At 39.4% G+C, this 26,647-nt stretch overlaps 1 protein-coding gene across 1 annotated transcript in view; it reads left to right on the forward strand.

The window, feature by feature from the left end:
* Nucleotides 1-25,063, forward strand: part of GUCY1B1 (guanylate cyclase 1 soluble subunit beta 1) — a 39,635-nt gene extending 14,572 nt beyond the window's left edge. The window contains exons 3-14 of the mRNA XM_040971317.1: nt 445-545; nt 2,806-2,924; nt 12,657-12,854; nt 15,951-16,181; nt 17,034-17,150; nt 17,318-17,451; nt 18,893-19,090; nt 20,478-20,715; nt 21,692-21,832; nt 22,333-22,487; nt 22,809-22,935; nt 23,887-25,063. Of these exons, the coding sequence (XP_040827251.1) occupies nt 445-545; nt 2,806-2,924; nt 12,657-12,854; nt 15,951-16,181; nt 17,034-17,150; nt 17,318-17,451; nt 18,893-19,090; nt 20,478-20,715; nt 21,692-21,832; nt 22,333-22,487; nt 22,809-22,935; nt 23,887-23,910 (1,783 nt within the window). The 3' untranslated portion in view covers nt 23,911-25,063. The remainder of the gene's footprint in view (nt 1-444; nt 546-2,805; nt 2,925-12,656; nt 12,855-15,950; nt 16,182-17,033; nt 17,151-17,317; nt 17,452-18,892; nt 19,091-20,477; nt 20,716-21,691; nt 21,833-22,332; nt 22,488-22,808; nt 22,936-23,886) is intronic.
* The last annotated feature ends 1,584 nt before the right edge of the window (nt 25,064-26,647 follow it).

Here is a 26,647-nt window from a genome sequence, read left to right on the forward strand (position 1 = left end):
GTTTTATGAGCTGGCTGTCTCCTCTCCTGGAATATATATGTTTCAAGAGATCAAAGGTCTTTGTCCAATTTACTCATAAAATGTTTCTTCCTTTACTAGAAAAATGTCTGGTTCATATAGGGACTCAAGAACCGTTTGCTGCGCATTTATGAAAACAGAGATATTTCTTGAGTACATTTGATGTCATATATTTTATCAAGCATTGGCAAATTATATAAATGTTAGTATGCCAACATATTGTTAAATATGTTATTTTAATTTGGAAAATGGTTTATGTCATGATTTTTGTCAATCATCACATTTTAGGGACTTGATGTGGTTTTATTGACATTAAAAAAAAAATCCATGTTGAATGTAAAACTACTATTTGTGCAGTCATCCAAGCTTGTGCTAACCCTTTTATTTCAGCTTCCTTTCTATCTCTTTTCCACTTTTGTTTTCCAGAAAAGAGGCACAGTTAGATGAAGAAGGACAGTTTCTTGTCAGAATAATATACGATGATTCCAAAACCTATGACTTGGTCGCTGCTGCAAGCAGAGTCCTGAGTAAGTTGAATGTAGCTTTTCTTTTTGTCCGAGTTACACTGAGAAACTCGAAGAAGGCATGTAGTTCAGGGTCACAACTGAGGGATCTGTAAGGTGTACACAGCAGAAATCCCGATGAAGAGGGCATTTGCATGTCATGTTTTATATTGCGTACTGTTTGCATTGCATTAAGTTTTGCCAGGCCCTATTCTTTTTACAAGCTCTTGGAAAAACAGAAGAGAGACAACATTCTCCTTGCCCCTGCTTACAGACAGCTGTTCATGGGAAGGATGAAAATGCTGCTGGTTGACAAGCTTTTTTCTTATGGTGTCAATAATACAGTAAATACACAAGAAGATATTATCTTCAAGCCTCTGTTGCAATCACAAGTTACATTAGCAACTGGTAAATGAAGCAAGAAACTGAGCAGACAGAGCTCATTGCTGGAAAAGTCCAAGTGCAGAAAGTTCTACGGGGAAGAATGCATAATGTGTGATGTTCTCATAACACAGAATTTATAACAAGACTGTAATGTGAACAGAACAAAATGAGACGTCTGGCATGGCTAGAGTTGAATAAAGCAAATCTGAACATAAGATTTATGAAAAAAAGTTTGATAAATAGTTGCTAATAACAAAATGTTTAGCCTCCTTAATACTCAAAATTAAAGCAAATATGATTTTTCTTCATTTACATTTGGCAGAGTTTAGAAATGAACCCCTTTACTAGCTACATGCTCTGATGGTAAGTTCAGATAGAACTTTTGGGAAAAAAATATGCATCATCAAATTCTTTTTTAAAAATGTTCAAACATTTTAGGAATTTCTTCTAAAGAAATTGTCGGATCGCATTGCATTAAAATTTGTATGTGGCATGTCAAAATTGCTTATTTTATCAAAAATTTGAAAACATGTATTTTTAAATAATAAAGAAGTGGTGAAATAAATTCTAGAATTCTTCCTATATTGAATAATGTGATATAGCTACTACAGAAAATTTATATAAAAATTAAGAATAAGAGGACCATTATAGTTCATGTTACAAATGCAACCATGTTATTAAATACCCACATTTCTATAAAAGAGCTGTTTTGTACCAAAATACCATTTATGCAATTTTGATGATTTTTGCAATTTAATTTTCAGAAAAAATATTAAATTGAACTTATGCTTTAAGAATCTAGAAATTGATGTCATTTATCAAGGAAGCTGAGAAATCAATTGCTTTGCTTCTAACTACAAATCCACTCAATTGACATATTACTAGCATTCCCTGCTCCATTTTCTTTGTATTGTCTTGGCCAGGATACTTTAATATGAAAGATTAATTCTGCACAAGATTTCCAATTTTTATACACACTTAGTGTCTTCATCTTTACATGAACAATATTGTAAATGTGGGATTGGCTTTGGCACAGTGGGTTAAGCCATTGTGTGCAATACTGGCTTTCCACAAGGGCACACTGATTCATGTTCAACTGAGCCACTTCCAATCCAGCTCCCTGCTAATGTGCCTGGGAAAGCATCAGAAGAGAACCATGTCCTTGGACTGCTGCTTCTGCGTGGGAGACCCACATGAAGTTCCTGGCTTTGGCTTTGGCCAGTTCTGGCCATTGCAGCCATGTGGGGAAATTAATGAGGTGGTACACTCTCCCTGTCTCTTCTCTCTGTGCGGCCCTGTCAAATAAATATGCCAATAAATAAACATAATTTTAAAAATCCTTAATATTATACTTGTTCCACTTATCTTTTCATGTATTGCTTTTTAAATTTTTAATGAAACAGATTTAATATGGTCTACAGATGCAGTTATAAGAACAAAATGATATTCCCTCTCTCTTTTCCTCCCCCAATGTTCTATCTTAAAAAAAAAAGATTTATTTGTTTTATTGGAAATGCAGATTTACAGAGAGAAGGAGAGATGGAGAGAAAGATCTTCCATCTGCAGGTTCATTCCCCAAGTGGCTACAATGACCAGAGCCAAATCAATCTGAAGCCAGAAGACTCTCCCGGGTCTCCCAAGTTGGTGCAGGATCCTAAGGTCTTTGGCCATCTTCTTCTGCCTTCTCAGGCCATAAGCAGGGAACTGGATGGGAAGTGGAGCAGCCAGGATGTGAACCAGCACCTGTGTGGGATACTCGTAAAGACTTAGCCACTAAGCTGTCATGCCAGGCCCCCAATATTCTACTTTTAATACGTGCTGTTTTCTCTCTGCCTGTTTCTCTGTCTGATCTCACATCTCTCTCTGTCTCTCTCAATTTCTCTTAAACCTGTTAAACTAGATCTCAACGCTGGAGAGATCCTCCAAATGTTCGGGAAGATGTTTTTCGTCTTCTGTCAAGAATCCGGTTATGACACCATCTTGCGTGTCCTGGGATCTAATGTGAGAGAGTTTTTACAGGTAAGCACCTGGGGGTTTTGTCTACAAGAGTCAGACTTTGTGGCTTTTCCTGGTAGGTTTTGGGATGTTTTTGTTTGAACAATTGGAATGCTGGCATGGCGTCATAGCAAGCCTTTTCTAACTCAAGTATAATCATAGTTGTTGGGTGGTTGTGAACAAATTTTAGCATCTTTACTATATATATGCATAATGTATATAAATATATAAAACATCTGGATGCTGATACGGAATGTATATGTCACAAGTTAATGGTCTCTCAAAATAACCACATGGCCTGTTGTGTTCTGTTCAACTTCCTTTCATGGGTATGCCAGTGGTTGTGGTGTGGTTTCAACAGGGAACCAGGGTTCTAGTTTGTACAGGGTAATGGGTGCAGTATGTCAGTCCTTTATGATTTTCTACCTGGAATTCCTTGTTGATGGAAGGCATCAGCCATTCTGCCATCACAATGAATTTCAGAACTGTTGCCGTGAGTTGCATATTAATTAATCTGTAAAAAGGGAAACAGGAAAAATCTTCCAACCATAGTTTCAGGTTAAAAAAAAAAAGGAAAGGAAAGATAGGTGATGTGAAAAGAGGTCTTTGTCTTGCACTTTAGCAAATTCACCTTCCACATTTTAGCTAGCAAATTACACATTAGATGCGAGGCTATTTCTGGACGGCTGTTACTATTTTAAGCACTGGAATTTGTAAAGACCCTCTTCTTGAAATGTGTTAACACTGAAAATTATGTAGTTGTTTGCAAAGGATATTTCCAAACCGGCTGCTGAAAGCAGGCAGATCTTGCTGGAGAATGATGTCAGCGCAATACTAGCTGAGCCAGAGCCCAGCTCTGTGGGAATGTAAACTACTTTCAATCCAGCTGCATTATTGATTTAACAGCCAAAATAAGAACTTTAGTGTTTAATCAAAATGTCTATTGTTTACACAGTGACATTTTTCTTATAAACTTAAAACAGCATTAAATCAAGATGGAAACTGGTTTGCAATCTCCCACCATGTATTTACTAAACTGCTGCTGTCAGAGAAGGAAAAAAAAATGAAGTAGTTGCAGGGAGAGACTTAAAACGGAACAGCTGGTATTTAAATAGATCATTTATAATTGATTACAGTTTATTAGTTGAAAAGTTTAAGTACCTATTCCACTTTTCTCTAGTTCTTTGGTTGACCATTGTCATCAAAGCTTCAGCTTTTTCATAGCTGGGACTTAATTCTCTCTCTCAATGGTCGTAACTACATAATCAAAGCAATATTCCCCTCGATGGTTTTGTTTTTCTGTTTTAAATCTGCTCTTTGCAATCTTGTGTTAAGCTGGCTATGGCACAGCTGGGGAGCAAGCATTCTCTGAGGAGTTTTTCTGTCCTTTCTAGTGCTATGCTGTCTGGTATGACAGGCACCAAACCTGAGGCTACTGCCTACTGGAAAGAAAATGGGTTGTCAGGGGCAATATATTCCACATTCCAAAGACAGTGCAGAAAGAACGTAAGGGACAAGTGTCGGACATGATGGTTAACACAGCTCAGGTTGTCTGGATATCAGAGTACCTGGTTCAAATCCTGGTTATGCTCCCAGTCCCAACTTGCTGAACAATATGGATCCTGGGAGGCATCCAGTGATGGCTGCTGGGAGTTGAATCCCTGCCAGTCACATGGGAGACTTGGAACAAGATCTGGGTTTCTGCCTTCAGCCTAGCCAGCCCAACGGGGAGTGAACCAGCAGATCGGTCTGTTTCTTTGTGTCTTTCTCTAACTTTCACTATCTGTGTTTCTTCCTTTTAAGTACATAAATAAGTCTAGATTTTTAAAAAGGAATTCTAAACTAATCATTAATAAATTTAATATTATTTTATTTTAAAGTGGTAGTATTTTGGATGTAGTGGGCTACACAAAATTTAGTTAATACCAGCATGGTTTTAATTGTGCAACTTTTATATTATCCTCCAACCTTGGTTTTAAAATGGTCTGTTAATGGTGAATTGAATATGTTAAGTCACTATTTTCTTATGAGTAAATATATATATATATATAAATATAAATATAATTTTTTGACCAGGCTAATTAAATAAAAATTAAATGCTCTTTTTCATTATGGCAAATAAAACAGTTGGTTTTTATGAACTGCTTTAAAATACTATGGCATGTATAAAAATTGATATTTTTCCATAAATTATTAAAACACCATGAAAGATTTCCCTCTGCCTGGCCAGTTCCTTCAATCACGTAGAAAAAGCCCACTCAACCTGCAGATCAAATCACTTGTGCCAGTGAGACCCCACCACTGTCTCCCTTGTCTGCCTTACTGGAGCCAGGGAAATTGGCCATCCTCGTGTTTTCCTTGCACACTATTTCACAGCCACAGGAGTTCTCACACTGCAGGGTCATTTCCTGTTTATTGGGCTGGAATGTAAACCAAGGCCACAGAGACCCCCACACATACCCTAAATGACTGTGTCTCTCCAGACAATTTTTATCTGTGGCAAAGTGTAACTGTCTTTTTAAAAATGATAGTTGTTTTAAAAAAAAAAAAAACAGAAACCAAACACACGAATAGTTTGAGATGAATTCTCCTTGAAGAATAATTCAGTTTGACACATACGTTGAAATAGAAAGGAAGAGACCCATGGCTAGTCCAATTGCCTTTTCGTGTCGACAGGAAAATTACTAGTCAGGATTGAATTTACAAGGAGAATTGCTCATATCTGTTGACAGTTTAAAAATATCCGTTTTAACATTTCGATGTAAAGTTGACAGGGAACAATAAAATAGCTACCAAAATCATAACCTGGGAGGTTATTTGACTCTGCTCTAGCTTTATCACTCCATGTCATTCATCACACCAACGTGGACTTCTTGGAATCATCTCTGCCCAGAGTCTTACTTGGATATGTGGATACGTTGTGCATAACACATCTTGGATCAGGCATGATGATTCAATGGCTAAATCCTCACCTTGCAAGTCCTGGGATCTCACATGGGCCCTGGTTCATGTCCCGGCTGCTCCACTTCCCTTCCAGCTTCCTGCTTATGGCCTGGAAAAGCAGGAGAGAATATCCCAAAACCTTGAGACCCTGCACCCAGGTGTCTCACCAGAAGAAGCTCTTGGTCCTTGGTTTCAGATTGGCTCAGCTCCAGCCATTATGGCCACTTGGGGAGTGAACCTCCAGATGGAAGGTCTTTCTTTTTGTCTCTTTCAATAAAAATAATTAAATCTTTAAAAAAAAAAACAGTTCCTGTGTGCATATAAATCCCCTTTTTTGCTTTCCTTTACATATGTATATGAAATATATCATCTATATATAACATATATGACACATGTATGTGTTACAGATTCTTAGTACCAGACACAGCATGTATTATGCATGTAGGCGGTCAGTAGAGTCTGAATCAGTACATTAATTATTCTGAAGTGCGTAGGGGTATATGGTAGGGTGTGTGTTCCTTTTTAAAGGTTTTCTTAGGATAATTTATTAGGCTAATATAACTCTTACCTTGGGAAATTTTATATATGATTCAAAAATTTTTTTTGAAAGAAGTTTTTTATTTATTTGAAAGGCAGAGCAGCACAGAGCAAGAGAGACAGAGTTTCCATTGACTAGTTCATTCCCCAGATGACCTCACAGGGTGGCTGGGTCAGGCTGGAGACACCTGCTCATGGGCATCGTCCTCGGGAGCTTGGATAGTACTCTTTGGGTGCTCCCTTGATATGACATGAGAAGCACAGACCGCACGGAAAGGCTGTGTTAGACCCTCAGGCAACAGTGCCCAGCTCCCAGCAGAGAGCCAGTGACACTTAGCATCCCACTGGGTTGATTCAACTTGGAGAGCCACACTACTGTGGTATCCTGATGATTGTGGCCTTGCTGTCCATTGGAACTCAATCCAGCAAAGAAATCCCTGCCTTAGCCAACCCATAATGCCAAGCAAGATAATAACGAAATTCTTATTTTAACTAGTGCATTTTGGGATGATCTGATACCCAGTACTGGGTAAGTGGAATATCATTCCCTTTAGGTTATTAGTTGACATTAATACATTAATATGCATGTATTCAATTGTGCAAGGAGTCAGGAACTTAGAGTAGGTCATAGTTAATAATATTTAAATTCTCGGAATGGAAGCCAAGTCAACATAAATTAGGGTAACCAATTTCTTTTCAGTGATATTATATTACTATCATATATTCTTTATTTCTCCAACAATTTTAAAGAGTTAGAAATCAAGTTAAAATGAACATCGGGTCTGGTGCTGTGATGAAAAATAAGTCAAGCCTTGCCTGCAGAGCTGGCTTACCATATGAGTACCAGTTCTCAAGTCCTGGCTGCTCCAGTTCCCATCCAGCTCCATGATAATGTGTCCAAGGAAAGCAGCAGAACAGAGCCCAGGCCTTAAGCCCATCTACCTACATGGGAGTTTCTGGAAGTGGCTCCAAGCTCCTTCTGACTTCACACAAGTCCACCTCTGGCCATTATAGCCATTTGGGGAATGACCTAGCAGATGGAAGATCTCTCTCTCTCTCTGTCTGCCTTTCCTTCTCTCTGTATAAATCTGTCTTTGAAATAAAACTAATAAATAACTTTTCAAACAAGGTGAACACCCAAGACATTCAGATCGACTATTAAAACATTAAAGTCCAAAATGCAATTGCGAGAGGTCAGTTTTCAATTATGAGCCTGTTTGAATGTGTTGAGACCTCAGTTGAGTATCCCAGCATTCAGTGTCTGCTGAACTCACTGTTTCCCTCGGTGAATCTTGAGACACTGGCAATTTCATGCATTCCCTCGATTTGCATGTATTCAAGTTCCTGAAGCAGCACTTCTGTTCAGTTTTCAGTGGGATTTTTTTTTTTCTATTCTTCTTGGCTCCAGATTTGGGTTTATAAAAGACGACATTGCGATTTGGCTAGCCCACCAGGAGCAATCTGGGTTTGGAGACTGATCTGATTCTTCACTGTTTGTCCAAAATGTTATTTTGGGAAACATGAGGGTTTTCCTGAACAGCTGTAAAAGTCTAATACTTCCCTAAATTATTTATATTTCTTAGAAAAATGCACTGTTCAGTTTATTTTTAGCTTTTGAATTTCAGAAGAACTGGTGGGTTTTTTTTTTCAGCATCTGAAATGCAGTTTCTATAGCCTGCAATTTTAAATTTGGCAAATGGGGATTTAGCTTGGTTCTAAAATCCTTTCTTGGAGAGCAGGGGTTTGGTGCAGCTCTAAGTCACCACTTGGGACTTACACATCCCTGTATGAGGGCTGGGATCCGTCTCCGACCCTCAGCTTTTTGCCCTTGCTTCCTGCGACTGTGTATCCTGTGCAAACAGCAGAATCCAGTCCGAGACATTTATCACCCACATCAGAGACCCGTACTGAGTTCCAGGCTCCTGACTTTGGACCGGCCCATCGTGGCTGGTTACAGGATTTAGGGGAGTGAGCTGGCAAATGGGAAATCACTGTCTGTTTTCTCTGTCTCTGCCTTTCAAAGAAAGTGAAAATCGATTGATAAATAAAAAATTTTGAAACCTTGAGCAGAAAGAATCATTTAGAATTGTAAGACTTATTTTGTAAAGAATTCCCATGTCCTCAAAATCTTAAAAAAATAATTAGCAAATGTATTTATTGTACAGACGGGATCCTTTTTTAGGATGAATTGAAAAGCATTACAATAGGAAAATACTCACATAGGTATACTTATTTATTTCCTTTTTTCCTTAATGAGAGTCTTTTTCTTGAAAAAAATTGTAATGATAAAGATACGTATGTATCACTTAATGGGAGAAATAGACCCAAAGGGGGGAAAAAAAACCATAATGATAGGACAAAAAGTTTCAAACATTAAATCCCCCTACAACTACAGGCTCTACAACCTCATAAACAATCAGACAATAATCCAAAGTACATCTCTATGCTGTTAGTAAAATCTCCCTTTCTTTCCTCTAGTTAAAAAATTATGAAAGCAGCTAAAATGACTACATTTTCTATGCTCTAAAGAGTTTCAAGGACAGGCTGACCTTTAAGGTCACAGTAACTATATTTTTTTTGCCATAGCAGGATAGCCTTTAGGGTCACAGTAACTGTATTTTTTGCCATAGCAGTTTCAGTTCATACTCCCATCACTTCCAATCATTTGTAAAATTCTTATCAAGCCATTTCCCAGAAGGCATGTTATATGTCTGGGTCAGATTTCAGGGCAATGGGTAGGCACACGATAAGGTGTCCAGAAATGGCATGAGTTTAATTGTATTCCTGTGCGCAGTTAAAGGTACACTCACCAAGACATTATCAAAAACATTAACTCCCAAGTTTATATCAGTTACAAAAACTATCTCACGGGCAGCAAACAACCATGCCTCAGTAGATTACAGAATTCTTAGTGGGGTGCTCGAGTGTCCACGCAAACAGGGGGTGAGACTGTGTCAAGGTGGTCAGAGAGAAATCTGCCGGACCCTGCCAAACAGATGGAAGCTCCCCTGGGCCCTGCCAAGCAGGGGAGCTGTTTTCTTCACACCTTTGAGTCATCCACACCTACTGCACCGACCCGAGCATATAAGGTTTCCATCATGTTTGTTTTAAAAAATCATCTGTGTCTTTTTCATTTGAAGGGGTGATTTATTTCTCTTGATGAAAAGGCAGGAAAGGGGGTGGGGAGCATAAAGTTCCTGTTCCGCTCCTAAGATACTTACTTTGGTAATTCTAATACCTGCTGTTTGGATTTCTACTTCATTTAGGTCATTGAAAGTTTCTTTTATCTTGAAACTTGAAAATGGCCACTTTCTTGTATATAACTTAACCAAAATGTTAGATAATGACATTAGAACCTCGGAATAGCCATTTTGTGTAAACCACATGGATGGGTCAGCTGTGTATGACTTTTCAAGTTTCCAAGTTGATGGAGCTAAGAAGAACAAATAGAAACACACTTGAAATGCGCTTGGTTGTTTCTTGGGAATCCATACTTGCTGTGACATGTGTGTTTCCATCCTTTTTTCCAGACCTGTTCTCTTTACATGCATGGCTATATATACTTCTTGCAATTGGCCATGGCAGGCTTTTCTTTCCATATGGTCATTCATGAATGGATTTATTTATTTATTAATTCATTTAAAATAATCTATCTGCTGTTATTTGGAAAGGCAGGCTTACAGATAGGGAAGAACAGAATGAGGGAACAAGCAAGAGAGAGAGAGAGAGAGAGAGAGAGAGCTACATTGGGATCTCTCACATGGGTGCCAGGAGCCGAAATGCCTTGGACCATCTCCGCCTGCTTTCCCAGGCACATTAGCACAAAATTGGATAGGAAGTGGAGCAACCAGGGCTTGGACCAGCACTTACATGAAATGCTGGGATTGCAGGCCCTGACCCAGTGCACTGCACCACAATACTAGCCTCCTATGTATATATTTAGAAATGAAACAGAATATCAATTTGAACATAAAACTCGTCTCCCAGAATTTTGCTATTACCATGTGAGTGAATAATCAACTTTGTTTAGATATTATGAGGATATTTCAAAGAGTTCATTAATTAAAAGATAATTTTATATTTTTGCTAAAATTTTGAAAACTGTGCATTTTTTTAGAATATGCATTTTTTTTCATGAGATTTTAAAAGATGTCTCATTAAATATGAAAATATTTTCTCTTGGCTATTTTAGGTGTTCCTCAGTGGCCTTCTCCGGTTGCTGCAAACAATTGTAGTATAAGTTTGAACATGGCACTTTTTTGTTCACCATGTACTCCAATGGGAATAATTTAATTTTTCATCCCTAATCCCATTTCTTGTGACAGGCAGCCTATGGTAATCACTTTAGTCTTGAGAGAGCAAACTCAAGCAAGGGAATCTGTAACTAAAGAAATCCCAGGAGTGGTTTTCATTTTAGATACTATCTAAAGAAAATCAATAGTACATTAAGTGGTTTTAAATCTTTCATGCTGTGAGGAAGCACTTTACTTGTCCACCTAATTAATAGCAAATTCAATAAAACAGGAAATCTTGGGGGAGTTGGTTACCGCAAAAAGACTTGAAAGATGAACATTCTTAATGGACATTTTAATAAAAAAAATCCTACTTGGCTTCGAAAAGATGCATTTCAGAAACATCACTTGTGTTTTGTTGTTAATATTCATGGTGTAATATCATCTATACCTTGAGTTAAATTTAGATAGGTTTGCCCACATTGAGGTTGCAAGGCCAGTCTTTAGCAATCCAAGGTGACACGGCCCAAGCAATAGGTCTAGTCTATCCTACCCTGGCACCAACGATGCCCCTGAAGTGGTAGTTTGTTGCAATTGCTGCAGCCCTGGGATAGCTCTTCTTGCCTCCGTGTGGAAAAGGGCTAATAGCACAGAATGACACAAGATGCAAATAGTGGGTGTGAACGTGCTATAAACATGGTGACTTACGAAAGAATGAAAAAAATATGAGGCCTATTTTGACTTAACTTCTGACTCGGTTTTCACTTTTCCATTCTCTTTTCACTTTTAACGCTTTTCACTTTTAAGTGGTCCACAGCTCCAAGCTGGGCTTACCTGTGCTGGGAAAATGTCCCGTGTGCAGCCACATCTCTCCTTGGAGTCTTCCGTGTGGTAAAAGAGATCAAAGTAAATCTCTTTTGGGTGATTGTTTTTCTTCTCACCAGGTTGCCTCAAGCTTTTCACATCAGTTTTGTAAGGCATTCTGGAAGGTTTGCAAAGAACAGTCCTCACTCCTCCCTTCTTAGGCCAGAGTTCCCATGAAAAGAATTTGTCACAGAAGAAGCTCTCACACCCTTCCACCACCCGAAATAACCCTGGGGTTTCAGGAGTCTTTGTAGGTTATGTAAACTTTACCCTGCGCTGGCAGGCCCGCCGGTCGGGTTACTTTCGCATTGCAATAGCGTCCTCTAGAGGCAGGCAGGAGGAATTCATGTGTGTTGTTCAGCATCAGCCAGGCTGGATTTCACAGTGGAGTCTTTGGATTCATTTCTTCAGCTCCCGTTATTGGCTCCCTCATTGATACTATCCAAAGCCATTACGGATATATATGTCTGTAGATACAAAGCATGTGGGAGCCTCGAGGACTTGGCATTTCCCGAGTTAACAATAAGGCTGCATGAAGAGAGAATGATTTATTTGTAGCCAATGTATTGTTCTTCTAACATGAAGATAATTATGAGTATCTCATGGGCTTGCCAAAGAACGATCTTGATCGGAGACTGCTAAATGAACACGAAGACATTAGGCTGCTTTTATTTCTGAAGTCTAGTGTTAGTTGGTAAGATGTGAATTCAGACATTGTATGTCTGTGTCTCCCTCTGCTCACGACTCTGACACACATTTTTGCATTAGCAATTACGTTTAGAATTGTACTGTGAACAGGAACATGGTACGTGGACACCTTGGGCATTCCCTGCTGTTTAACACAGAACACAATATGCAACTTTCCCCAAACTCTTACATTAGTCCGTCACTGTATGCATTTTTAAAACTTTTTGCTTCAGGCATTTTTTTTACATCTTGTTTATCCCTTTTTGAGATGTACTATGAATAGTTACAGATTTTTTTTCTTTTTTCGTAAGGATGCTATTTTAATTCCAGCTTCTCGCTGGTCCTTGCCTTGCAGATATCTGGGTATGGCAAAGGAAGGCTGTGTAATGTGAATGTTTATTCTGCTGGCCTGCCCATTTGTGGCTGGCTTTCCCCAAGTCTACCATCACTGCAGAGAAATGATTTCTTTAACCCGCTGTGCTCTCCGTTGCAGAATCTTGATGCTCTGCACGACCACCTTGCCACTATCTACCCTGGGATGCGGGCTCCCTCCTTCAGGTGCACGGACGCGGACAAGGGCAGAGGACTCATCCTCCATTACTATTCCGAGAGAGAAGGGCTTCAGGATATTGTCATCGGGATCATCAAAACGGTGGCGCAACAAATACATGGCACCGAAATAGACATGAAGGTAATGGACAGAGATCTTAACGGGCGGGGGACGCTCGGGAAAGTGTCCGAAATAAATTGCTGCGTATGTACCTTTAGTTGCCACTGACAGCAGCCCTCATACATAAACTCCTAGCAGTAGAAGTACTTAGTATATAGTAGAAGTGCTATAAAAGGCTTGTATAGTTGGGCTCACTATACATTATCGAGAAAATGCATATATATATATATATAGGCAGCAGATTTTTCTAATTATTCAGTACTGAATGCCACAAGAAGTTTGGTTTACATTCCCTGTGGGCACCCCATAGCTGGGAAGCAGGGGCCTATGTGAGTGGCTCCCGTGTGGGGGTTTCACCCCGCAAAGGAACTACCACTGGGGTTTTCACATTCAGAGAAGGTTACATCTTGATTTACAGGCAATGTTTCTCTGTGGAAATTTTTGTCTGCTCCGAAATAAATCTAAGATGTCTCATCTTGAGGACCGAATGTTCTGTTTTGTTTTGAAATCAAGCTACTTTGGTGAAAGAAGCCAGGACCGCTACTTTAACAGTTGTGTTCCTGTTGATGAGACACATGTTGGATTCTGCAGCAATGGGAGAGGCAGCACCTGTCTCTACCTCAAGCTGCAAGGGGCTTCCCAGCCAGCTGCTTTTCCAGGGCTCAGCATCTTCAGCCCCAAGAGCCTTCTGCAGTAGTCCTAACTTTGGTCTGAGTACAGAGAGCGATACGTGATTTCAACTGCCTTAAAAAAGGCTATTTTTAACTGGAAAGGCAGATCAGATTTACAGAAAGAAAGAGAGAAAGGTATTTCATTCATTAGTTCACTCCCTACATGGCCACAAGCTTGAAGCTGAGCCAATTGTTCCAGGTCTCTCATGCGGGTGTAGGGGCCCAAGGACTTGAGCCATTCTGTGCTGCTCCTCCAGGCTGCATCAGAAATGGAGCAGGTGGTACACGAACCCGTGTCTATATGGGATGCTGGCACTAGCAGACAAAGGATGAACCTGTTGAGCCATGGTGCTGAGCGCTGGACCCTCAATTGCCTTTTCTAAGGCAGAATGGATAGGCAGTCCTTTTTTTGTGTGTGTGTGTATACTTTTTTTAAGCTATCACTCCTGTTGTGCCTCCACATGGAGAGAAATCACACAGTTTAAAAGCACAGCATTACAGAAACTTTAAAAATAGCAATATTTAAATCAATAACAACAGCAAAGAATTGCTTCGATTTGATCTGGTCATGTTACACAAGGTGTCATGATTTCGTCTGTTTCTGAGTTGGTGTCACTTCTGGGACACCTGCTGGTGATGTCCAAGTCTGTCCTTTTTCCACAACTGGAAAGTATGACCGCACACCTTCCGTGATACAATACAAAAGTGCTGAAAAGTTACAACTGCGATGAAAGGAGACTGCAGTTTATTCCTGAACGAGAATCTCACTGGAATTCAGGGGGGAAAAAGCATGTATTTTATCATTTCCAGTTCTTTTTTTAACATCAAAATCACATGACTTAGATCACTGAGAGTTTATTTTGGGGACTTCCTCTATGCTGTGTGTACTGTTAAGTTTATAGTCCTTTAACTAAATGGAGCAACAGGGTACAGGTACATGGGAAAATAAAAAAAAAAAAAAAACACAAATTAGAACTCTCCAAAATTGTTCTTACTATGTTCCTGCAGTCTTTGGAATGGGAGCTTTACTGCTTTAGCCGACATGACATAAAATTCAAGCAATGGCTCACTTTATACCATATTTAGTTCTCCTAGTGTTTTCTTCACGTATAGATTTTCTATAATATTTGCATTTTATAAGTGTTTTTCGCATATTTGATTTTTTTTTTCCACAGGCACTGTTTTAGTCTCTTGAGGTCCGGAGAGTCGATTTGAACCACACTGGAAATGTTATATTAAATCATAAAAGGATACGGCAACGAGACATTAGAAATAGCGTCAGAAAAGCTACTTACTTGTGTTGCCACAATGATCAAAGTGAAACAAGTAGAATTTAAAAATTAATCAGTAAATGGAGCCCTCATAATTCAGTTTCTTTATTCAAAACAAAAGCAATGGAACATCAAGATTAGGCCTTAACTTTTGTCCACGATTTAATAAAATTATCCATAATGGAGGAAACATTTTTTAAAAATGTGTAAATAAGAAACACTGATATACGATTTCCGTGGTAACCCTGAGAGGCAGCTATGGGGATAATCGCACCTTCATTTTGCCATAAAAGACTGCATGCAACAGCATGCATGGCTCTTGAGATTTTCTTTAGAAGTTAGAGCAGACTACGGAGAACTCTTGAACAAAATATCAAAAAGGAGCAGCACCCCAGTCTGGCTCCAGTTGAGAAAGGGTTGGTAAGAGGACACACTACTTAAAATTTCTTCAAGTCCAAAGAAAAAAATCTGTTTTGCACTTCAGTAATATATTATGAGTCCTTGGACAGCATTTTATAAATAAGGTTGTTCCTTAGGATGAATTTAGCTTTGGAAACAAATAACACATAATACATATTTTAATACTTTTTTTTTTAACATGTATTGGCTGTTTATCTTCCAGCAAAATTAGTCAAAAGACCTGCCCATCCGTGCTGGTTGAGAGGCCCTATTCAGCTTGGTAGTGACGTTTTTTAATACTTGCCAGTGGATAGACAATCAAATCTCATTGCTTATATTCTTGGATATATTGCTCTGTAATTTCTTTTGCGTGGCTTTTAAATATATGTATGGTGCTCCCTGGCTTGTTGGCAGCTTGTCCACAGTACTCCTGTGCCTAGCTGATAAGAACTGGCCCGTCACAGCACGGGGAACTTTCTTTTTTTCTTAGTTCTTTCAAAGAGGCCACGGGAGCTACTGGGAAATGGATACCAAATTTGTGTTTCACTACCAATAACTAGTTCAAATTTTATGGAGCAATGTTCTGAAATGTTATTCTGCCTTAGACGTGTATGATAATTGTGCATAAACATATCTGTAACATATGTGTGTGTGTATACATATATGTAATTTCTTACAAGCAATCCTCTGGATGTACGCATCTTCATACAAGTGTCTTACCTTTAGATACTTTGATGTGAAAGGCCCTTGATGCCATCTCCCCTGTTGATATCTAGGTTATCCAACAGAGAAATGAAGAATGCGACCACACTCAATTTTTAATTGAGGAAAAAGAGTCAAAGGAAGAGGATTTTTACGAAGACCTGGACAGATTCGAAGAGAACGGTACCCAGGAATCACGCATCAGCCCATACACCTTCTGCAAAGCTTTCCCTTTTCATATCATATTTGACCGGGACCTCGTGGTCACTCAGTGTGGCAATGCCATCTACAGAGTTCTCCCCCAGGTAAGATGGCAGTGTGCATCCTTGGGGCCTGAGGCAAAAGCCTGCAAGATACCACTCCTACATGTCAGGCATCCATGATGTAGTCCTCTTACGATGAGTTGTGGATCATCACATCCTGTATAACACAATTATAATCACAAGCTAAGTATATTTAACCTTATGCCAACCTGCCTTTGGGCTTTTGCTTATCTATTTACTATAATTATATTATTACTTATTAATTATATTATGGTTATTATTTATATTATGTTATTATAATTGTATTATTATAATAATGGTTTAGTATTATTTGAGAGGCAAACAGATACAGAAGGAGCGTTCTCCCATTCACCTGCATCTCCACATCAGAGCATCAGTTCAAGTCCCACTATCCCGTCTCTGAAGCAGCTCCCTGCTGCCGCACCCCAGAAGGCAGAGACGGACAGCTCTCCCTTGTGTGGATGGAGTCCCCTGCTCCTGGCTAAGACCTCCCCCAGCCCAGCTTGTTGTGCTCAATCCAGTGGGGAACCGGTAGATGAAAGACACTTCTTTATTTGCATCTCTCCTCTTCTCTCTTTCACTCTGCCTCCCAAATAATAAGGTAAAAATCTCTATTCTGTGGAAAGGTTTCTTTAGCATTAGTTCATATTTGCCTACTGTCCTCTGAATCTGTAAGCGGTTTTGTGTTCTGGCAACTATTTCACGGAGTTGCGTAGTCAAGATGGGAGTCTATAGCTTTGAGATAAGTTCTCTACAAAATAATTGCGGTTTTCTGATTTTCAACCTCAACAAGCCAGTTTAATCCGACAGTTAGTGTTGTAAGATCATCCAAATCTGCACTGGTTAACTGCCCTCTGCTCTCTGTTCACCTAGCTCCAGCCTGGGAATTGCAGCCTGTTATCCGTTTTCTCTCTGGTTCGTCCTCATATTGATATTAGCTTCCATGGGATCCTTTCACACATCAATACCGTTTTCGTGTTGAGAAGCAAGGTAATGTGATGCTGCCTCATTAAAGCTCATGAAAGGCACCCAGCTCTTAGAACCCATGCACTCGCTTTGCCTTACGGTGGGAAAAGGAAGTGTTGGCGCCCATCTGGGTGCTGGCGTGTCAGGTCGGGAGCAAGGCACTCATGAATATCTGTCTCTTCCTTTCAAAGGAAGGATTGCTGGATGTGGAGAAGCTAGAATGTGAGGATGAGCTGACGGGCACTGAGATCAGCTGCCTGCGTCTCAAGGGACAAATGATCTACTTACCTGAAGCAGACAGCATCCTGTTCCTGTGCTCTCCGAGGTAACAACTTCTCGACTCACGCTGAGGCTCGGCACCCAGGGGTCACTTCTAGACTGACGCTGGGGCTCGGCACCCAGGGGTCCCTAAGGATCTTAGTCATTGCTGATCCAATTGTGGTTTGCCTGTGCTGAAGAATAATTCTGTTTTATAACCCTTGGCTGTAGATGACGCCATCGTAAGGATGATCTCATTGGACATATGTAGTAAACTCAAGGTACTCGGCCACAACTTAATCCGCTTGAGAAGTTTTGATGCCGTTAGAGTATAAGATATCAAAAAACCAGTTAGCAAATTAATAGTTGTGTACTTTACAAAGAAGGATCCTGTTTAAAAAAAAAATTCTGTAGAGTATCCAATATGATGGCATCAAAAAAATCTCCATCTTACGCAATGCATTAGTATGGCACATTAGATTACAAAAGAACTATATTTCTGGATTTTAACCATTTTACACTAAAATATTTGGCTACTTTATTCAGATGTACTATTCAAGCATGATATTACATTGACATTCACATTAATATTTTTGCTTGTAATAAATTTTAAGGGAAATTAAAGCTATATGTTTGTATTTTCCCAATTTGATAAAACATTTGACTAATAGATGGATGTGCATTCAGATTAGGAACACGTGGATCCGAGAAGAATAGGAAAGATAAGTGCGGGAGTTGTTAGGTGAGATTTTGTAGGTTTCTAAGTATGCATAACCAAAATAAAAAGTGAACTGTTTACTGATATCCACAAGAAACCTGTTTTAGTGGTCTTGGTTAAAATGTTAATTAAAAAAATTTAATTCAAACTCCATCATAATCTATTTTTACTTATTTTCTTAAAATTTCTGAAAGAAAAATTAGCAAACTTTGTAACAGCATTTTTAATCATATTAGCATACTATTAAAGACTCCATACAACTAATTTTAAAGCCAAATAAATATATTATCAATTAAACATATTTGATTTTCATTAAATATTACTTAATTGGGTAATGTAATTTATAAGCTTAATCATGAGAATGTAAAAGAATAGTGATGATTTTTTTTTGGATAATATTATGAAAATAAAGAGAAAGTTGTGAAATTAAAACCCTTTCTTCTTGAATAAGTTACCTTGATGTCACTGTGAACTTTAATAAGTTCCCTGCCATCAGTGAGGGTTGTGACCTACGGCCTCTTTGTTGAACTTTAAGAAACGTCAGCTCCCTAGTAGGGGTATTAGAGAAAAAGGTTTCTCTGGAAGGAATCAGAAACTGTGGAGGCTATTTGCTAATTGTTGTGCGTCCCACAGAATGCCCCAAGCAACCTGTTCACACATGTTCAAAGACGCTCAAGATGCACCTTGCTTGTACCCCCTAGACTTGCCTGTTCAGCCAGACTTTAGAGAGGTGGGGTGACAATCAGACCTGGGCTGTTGCACCCGATTGTACCTCCTTTCTCCGTGGCAGTGTGATGAACCTGGACGACTTGACGAGGAGAGGTTTGTATCTGAGCGACATCCCCCTGCATGACGCCACGCGGGACCTGGTTCTCCTGGGAGAGCAGTTCAGAGAGGAGTACAAACTGACCCAGGAGCTGGAGATTCTCACGGACAGGCTGCAGCTCACACTGAGAGCCCTGGAGGACGAAAAGAAAAAGACAGACACGTAAGGATGCTGCCTCCTGTATCCTTCACTGGCTGGGATGCTGCTGTTGTCCAAAATGACCACCAGACTAGAAGGGTGCAGGACCTGCGGGGTCTCCGAAGGGTCCATGAAACCTTCCACATTACCGCTAGAAAGACATGACACATAGCATGGTAAACCCATCTTAATGGCAGGGGTGTGTATCTCCTAATTCTAGAAGCCAAGTTGAAATTATACACGCTGAAACATCTCTCTGAAACTTAACAACCCAAATGTGTAGTCAAAGTCCAATTCATTTCATGTATTCATTCATTCAAAGAGTCCAGTGCCGGTCATCTTCAGTGTTTCAGGGACTAGCTGGGAGCTCGGAGTTAATTGGTCAGTATATTTAAAAAGTGTTCCTTTTCTTGAAATTTAATTTTGGAAGATATGAATGTGATCTTTTGTTTTGCAACAGAAAGCTCTCATCTTTGAATTTTATTGGTCCAAGGAATTTTAGAAGTTCCCTCATATATTAACAAAAGCATCGAGATGTAAAATGATTCTTGGGGCACACATTTAGAGCAGCAGTTAAATTGCTGCTTCAGACAGATACATGCCCCATCTGAATCCTGACTGCTCCATTTCTGCTCCAGCTCGGGCTCTCATATATTATTTATTGATTTTGCTTATTCACTTATTCATCTATTTCACTCCCCAAGTGGTCACAAAAGCCAGAGCTGAGCAGATCAGAAGCTAGGAACTAGCAGCTTCTTCCAGGGTTCTTAAGGCCTTGGACCATCCTCTACTGTTTTCCCAGGCCACAGGCAGGGAGCTACAAGGCAAGTGGAGCAGCCAGGACCTGAACTAGTGCCCATATGGGATGCCAGTGGCTTAGCTTCCTTCCCTCCCCAACTTTTCACTATTTATATAATAGGACACTATCTTGTTACAAAATTGAACCACTTTACTGTGTTTTTCGCCCAGAAGATTGCTTGCTATACTTGTAGCACTGCTTTGAATAGACCAGGAATCCAAAGTTGGAATTGTTGGGAAAAGAGTCATGGGCTGGCTGGTCTAGACATGAGAACCCACAAATCCTCCTCACAGGACGGTTCCCCAGGGCAGCCCTAGCTTTCTGAAACTTCCTGTGCAGAGAGCTTTTGTGCTTCCAGAACCTAAAAAATATGTATATTTTTTTAGACTCTTAGAATGGAATTTATTATTTTACTGATACTTGATGTTCAAGGGGGTTTGATTACTAGTCATTTTTTTTTCAAATGTTAGGTAGTTTGATCACCTTTGATATTCAAATAAGGCTTTAACATTTTCTAACGAATGATGGACTTAAAAATTAAACACACACACACACAGCTGTAAAGGCATTCTTGGTGCTTCTCACAGTTGCTCCTTCTCGATCCCGTAACAGATTGCTGTATTCCGTTCTTCCCCCATCTGTTGCCAACGAGCTGAGACATAAGCGTCCAGTACCAGCTAAAAGATACGACAATGTGACCATCCTCTTCAGTGGCATTGTGGGCTTCAACGCTTTCTGTAGCAAGCACGCCTCCGGAGAGGGGGCCATGAAGATTGTAAACCTTCTCAACGACCTTTACACCAGGTTCGACACTCTGACGGATTCACGGAAAAACCCGTTTGTGTATAAGGCAAGTCTCACAGTTGGGTCCCACTCAGGGCCCTTCTGAGTCTGGGTTACTGAGGTTTCCTGGTGGGGGTCCTGACAGCACAGTTCTCTGGGTAACCCTAAAACCTTGCTTACAGCAGCCTCCTGGTAGTCACCACTCACCGTTTCATTAACCTGCTGTGAACACTTTCTTTTTCTTGTATCCAAAGTGAATGTTTCATCAAGTAGATGATTTCCAGGATAAAGTAGAATATTTAGTAGCTCACTTAGTGGCATTTGGTTAAAAAAAAAAATCCGTGTGAGCTGTTTATTATATTTAGTATAAACATGGCATTCATTGGTGCCCTGCAAAAGCCACTTTTATTGAAATGTATAAATGCCGTGCACAGGAAAGAAGGCATGGGAGTGGAGCAAGGTACTGGAACCCAGATTTACTTTCAGATAACATCAACTTGAAGATAAACATTTATAAGTTACTTCACCCCTTTGTTGCCAGTAGAAGCAAATATAATACTGGAAAGATGAAGTCAGCGGAATATTGTTTCATAGAGGCAAAGAAGCTTAGCTGAACCGTCCCTTGGCACTACAACCCTACAGGGACTATTTGTTTTGTAGTTGACGTTTTGCGGTCCAATGTAGCACTTAGGAAGCACATAATAAAACAAAATGGGTAATTAGAGTGATGGAGCACCAAGGTTCAGACAATGGCTCTTGCCATGAAACCATACCTGTGTTCAGCAGAAAAAAATATATATATACTGTTTTAGTGCCTTATAAGGGAATCAGAGAGAGGTAGGCAGGTAGGTAGGAAACCAGCTGCTTCCTTGAGTTCAAAATAAAATTTAATGTCTGCACCTGCCTGCAGTCAAAGCTCCTACATGCTAACGCATGTCAACCCTAAGTAATTAGCCTTGCATAATTTTGGGGTTTTTTTGGTAAGAGAGCAAATTTCATGTTTCACACTAACCAATGGCCCATGTGTTTCTGCACTGAGTTAGGTGGAGACTGTTGGCGATAAGTACATGACGGTCAGTGGATTGCCAGAGCCGTGCTTTCACCATGCGCGATCCATTTGCCACCTAGCTTTGGACATGATGGAAATCGCTGGCCAAGTTCAAGTAGATGGTGAATCTGTTCAGGTTAGTAAATACAGCAGCAACTATCATCGTGGCAGTAGACCTTCGTGAACAACTAATTCATATTCTTGCACGGGAAACCATTACTAAGTATCATAACACATACCTTGACAATAAGGGCTGTGATATTTTATGGAGCCCGTTGTATCACATCCTTCCACAGGGATGGAACTTTGTCTCCATATTGGAACTCACCTGGTGTGTCCCTTGCACTGAGAATAGCGAGGATGAAGCTTCGTTTTACTGTATTTTCCTGCATCTCACGAAAGCAGGGAGATTAACTGTGAAATCTTCAGACTTCTGATTTGTCTCTTGGGCGGGGGGGCAGAATATTCCTCTCTCTCTTGAGAGAGAGATTTTTGTAAAAGATTTTGATGATATCTTGTCATTGGTTTGGAGTCCTTAGGGAATTCTTCCTCACGTGTTGCGATGCTGGTTGTTTCACGCATTCAGAAGACATGCCTTTGTTACTGATTTTTTAATCAACTCGTTGATGTCCGCAGATAACAATAGGAATACATACTGGAGAGGTTGTGACAGGTGTCATCGGACAGCGCATGCCTCGGTACTGTCTTTTCGGAAATACTGTCAACCTCACGAGCAGAACAGAAACCACGGGAGAAAAAGGAAAGATAAACGTGTCTGAATATACGTACAGGTAAGAGAACATGTCCTGTTGATATTTACTTTGCTGTAAAAAAGGTGTGTTTTTTTTTCTGCAGGTGGTATAACCATGAGTGATGATCTGCCTCGTAACAGCAGCACATTTCTTGGGATTGTTTGTTTTCTGCTTGACAAGATTTTGTGATTATTTCTGTTTTGAATGATTCCATACCTTATTAGCAATTTGTGGTAGGATCATTGTGTGCAAAACATATCTTGTATGTGTATGTATCTTTTATGTGCATCTTGAGTACCTGACACCTTCTCCGTGTGACCTTTGCACCCTTGTCTCCCTGCCCCTGGCCGCTACTTCCAGATGCCTCATGTCTCCAGAAAACGCAGATCCACAATTCCACTTGGAACACAGGGGCCCTGTGTCTATGAAGGGCAAGAAAGAGCCAATGCAAGTTTGGTTTCTATCCAGAAAAAATACAGAAACGGAGGTATGACTCATAAGAATGTAAGTCTCATTTTTTAAGATACAACAAAAATACAGGGAATTCAGGTGAAACCACTGAACCTATGTTTTGTTTGAAAAGAATACTTTCTCATGAATATTAAGACTTAAGGATAACAGTGGAATAAACATGATGGGTAAGTAAGGGCACGGAATACCTTTGAGGATTATTACTGGGTTTATCCCCTGATGAAATTTAACCACAGTACTAGATTGAGAAGGTCTGCTCCTTTGGTTCATCTTCAATAATGAGGTGCAGAGACTCCTGAGGCAAGCAGAGGGGACTCTGGGCCTCTCTCCCATCTGCCACCCGGCTAATTTGAGCTCACCCTCAGAACTAAGCAAGGCTCAAGTTCTTGAAAACCATCCCTGTGCGTGGCTTTAGGGATTTACTTTGAAATTCTGGTCCCTGATGGGCTCTTCTTCAGGCAAGACTTCTGAGAGCTCCACGGAGTGCAAACTGGTTCCAAAGTACATTTTCAGTGTGCTTGCTCACACCAAGGTCATGTTTGGCCTTCTCTGACCCGTCGCGTGTTGGATCATAAGCAAACTTGATACCTTTGTCTCTTGCTGCTGATGTATAGCGTCTTCATAGAGAGTAAGATTCTTGAGTTTATTCGTTTTTCTGTAGGTGCACATTCCCTTAAAATGCCCTTGGAGTCTAAATCCTAAAGGGATGGAATCCTAGGACTTAAAATATTTATCTTCCCTTTGCTGTTTTTACTTTAAATTATGTTTACATGCATGTTTATATACGTATTATTTTATATCATGTGTTGATCACCGTAGTGGGGCTATTCTGTGAGTCATTTCACCTGGAATCACGATGAGAATAATTTGTAGACACTGTTGATGCGGTGCAGGTCATATCCTAAGAGGGGGAGAGAGACGTGTGTCCCTGCCTACCAATCCTCTCTTGTCTTTCAATGTTTTTAAGGAAACAAAGCAGGATGAAAACTGAATCTCCGACTGCGAGATAGGAAGACTGCAAATTCAGCTCCAGGCGTCTCCTAACACGTGCCAACCCCTGGAGCGCGTCTTCTTGAGGAATACGGACGTTGGCGTTTCGCTTTTCCGTGCTCTCCGACTTTTCTCCTGAGCGTAGCTTGCACTAGTATCCCACTTGAGTTCTGCTGTTGGTTATTTTTAAGGTGTTACACTATCCAGTTTAGCTTTTGATACGGGTGATGTCAACTCCATGTGTCTTAATCTACTATAAGCGTTACCTAATCAAGGTATCTGCTAGTAGTAGGCACCCAACCAATATTTGTTGAATTGAATGAAGTGAAACTAAACAGTATTTGACCATGTGTGTCCGTGTATATCATGGTTTGCAAAGTCTGTTTAGTATTCCACATATATATATATATATGTATGTATATTTTAATGACCATATAATAAAGTTTGTATCATCTTGCTGTATATCATCATAGAAATCGATTTCTAAAGAAGTATACTCTAAGTTTTAGGAAAAGTGCAATGTATTTTCAGACTCTCCTTGTAAGAATTAATATACCCTGCTAAAAAAAATGGTGAGTATTTTGAAATGTGCTAATTTTCCACTAGACGTATCAGGCATGCATTCAATTTATTAGAGCATTTACTTGCACATTCAAATCCTGTGGCAATCACAGTTCCTCTAAAAATGTTATCCCATGCATTGTATATTTTGCTTTCAATCTCATTATTCACATGCGACTATTCTAGAAAGCCGCATGATTTTACACATTAGCTCGGGCTAACTGTTAGGAGTTTTCACCATACCCCAAAATAAAGCTGCGGGGGGTCCCCCAATTAGCCAGAACCATACGCAGCCTTTTATTCCCAGAAATTAGATTTTTTTTTAACCAGCTTTGAGGAACATGATTGCATCTGAGAGTATCCTATTCAGAAGAGTCAGCTTAATCTCGACATAGAATACATTGTTATTGGAATAATTGGCCTGTTGTTTTTGAATAGCTCTGGTAATTTATTAATATCAATCTTTATACAATAGAGTGCAGTGACTTTTGTGTCAAAATGTTTGTCTTAAATTTAGTATTTCCAACCAACACCTCGAGATATGTACAAATGTTCTATGTCAAAGTGTAAAAGTCTACAATAAATTATTTTTTCCACTTGTCTCTAGATAGTTTTTATTTCGAGAAGACATTAATAACATTGTCATTTTATACAGCTGTTCACGCCACTTTACACACTTTAAAATGACACCTAACCAAAACTTTGACTTTGATTTGCCACCATTATGCATTCTTAATATTGACTCAAATAGGCATATTCTTAAATACTAATTTTTTGCCACCAATATATTGAAAGAAAACAAGACTGTTGATTGGGGAGATGCACATATAAATAAGGAATGACATCAGCCGTGTTTATAAAATGTGAAGTTTTATATATTTGTATTGCCTGTGTATTCTGAACCAATTTCACCTCAAGCTTTTTTGTCTTAATGGTCATGGGTTGTCCTTCTCCTTCAGTGATGCCTCATGGAGCCTCTAGAGGGCAGCAAAGAACGCTTTTTTGAATTGTAGTTTGTGAAAAAAGAAACCAAAGACTTAACTCTCCTTCCACTGCCAGATTCAGAGGAATGCCATGCATGTAACTATTTCTGACAATTAGAAATCTGTGTGGCAGGACCCTGTTTCACTTGTCTTGTCCAGAAATTTTCCCCCAGCTGTTTCCTGTGAAATTCCTAGGAAGTTGTATGAACTGGCTAAAACTTTCACTTTACACAGAGAGAGCTTTACTCTAAGCCAACGAAGTTGAGTCTAATTCAGGTTAGAAGCTGTCAAATGCAAAAAGAGAAGGTAGTATATCCTTATTTTTAAAGATAAAACTGGATGACACCTGTTACATCAACAAAATAAAGGTATCGCAAATGCGATACTCCCTTGCTTCATCATGCCAGAGTGCAAATACAGTAAATATTCATTGAATGGGACACAGGACAGGGAATGAGGATTTGGAGTCCAGCTCTAGACAAATTCCTAACGTACCTAACAGGATCTGATCAGACGATTCCTTAATTCTTATTTCAAAATTCCATCATTTCTTTGACAAAATGCCATTTTATTTCTGCTGTAGCTTTGGTCCTTTAGGGAATATAAGGTTTTAAGACAATAAGTCTTACAGTCTAGGAACACTTAATAGATAAGTACGGGGTCTGGAAGATAACTTCTAAGAAATAAACAGATACTAGATTGTGTTTTTCTCCTTGCTTCATTAGTAGTTCAGGATAGATCATTTCTTTTGAACTTTCATTCTATGTATTATAACATCATACAAATGATGATAAGAGGAATAGCAAAGGAAAATGAGTCCCACAATAAGAGTTTTTAGAAAAAAAATATTTAAGAACAAGAAATTGGCCCTTTGGGTAAGCTGCTGACATTAGCAACTTAATCTTTCCAAGATATTCAAGTATCCTAACATTTTCACCTAACAATTCTTTTTGCAGTACTTTAATAGAAGCATTTATAAGACTAATCAGCCCCTATTATCTTTTGACAGAGTTCGGACTTTTTCTAAAGATCTGTTCATCATTCGGTTACCACCTATTTCTGCATCTCCAAAATTTAGTTATAAGGGTAAAAGAAAAAAAAAAAACATTGAATCAGTGAAAATAAAATTTATCACATTTTATGAAGTGTAACTTGTACATGTAAGTTCTCAAAGTTTATTTATTAAAGGTCTAC

This window comes from Ochotona curzoniae, unplaced genomic scaffold, assembly GCF_017591425.1.
Source record: "Ochotona curzoniae isolate NIBS_2020 unplaced genomic scaffold, NIBS_Ocur_1.0 contig_21, whole genome shotgun sequence".
Classification (NCBI taxonomy): domain Eukaryota; kingdom Metazoa; phylum Chordata; class Mammalia; order Lagomorpha; family Ochotonidae; genus Ochotona; species Ochotona curzoniae.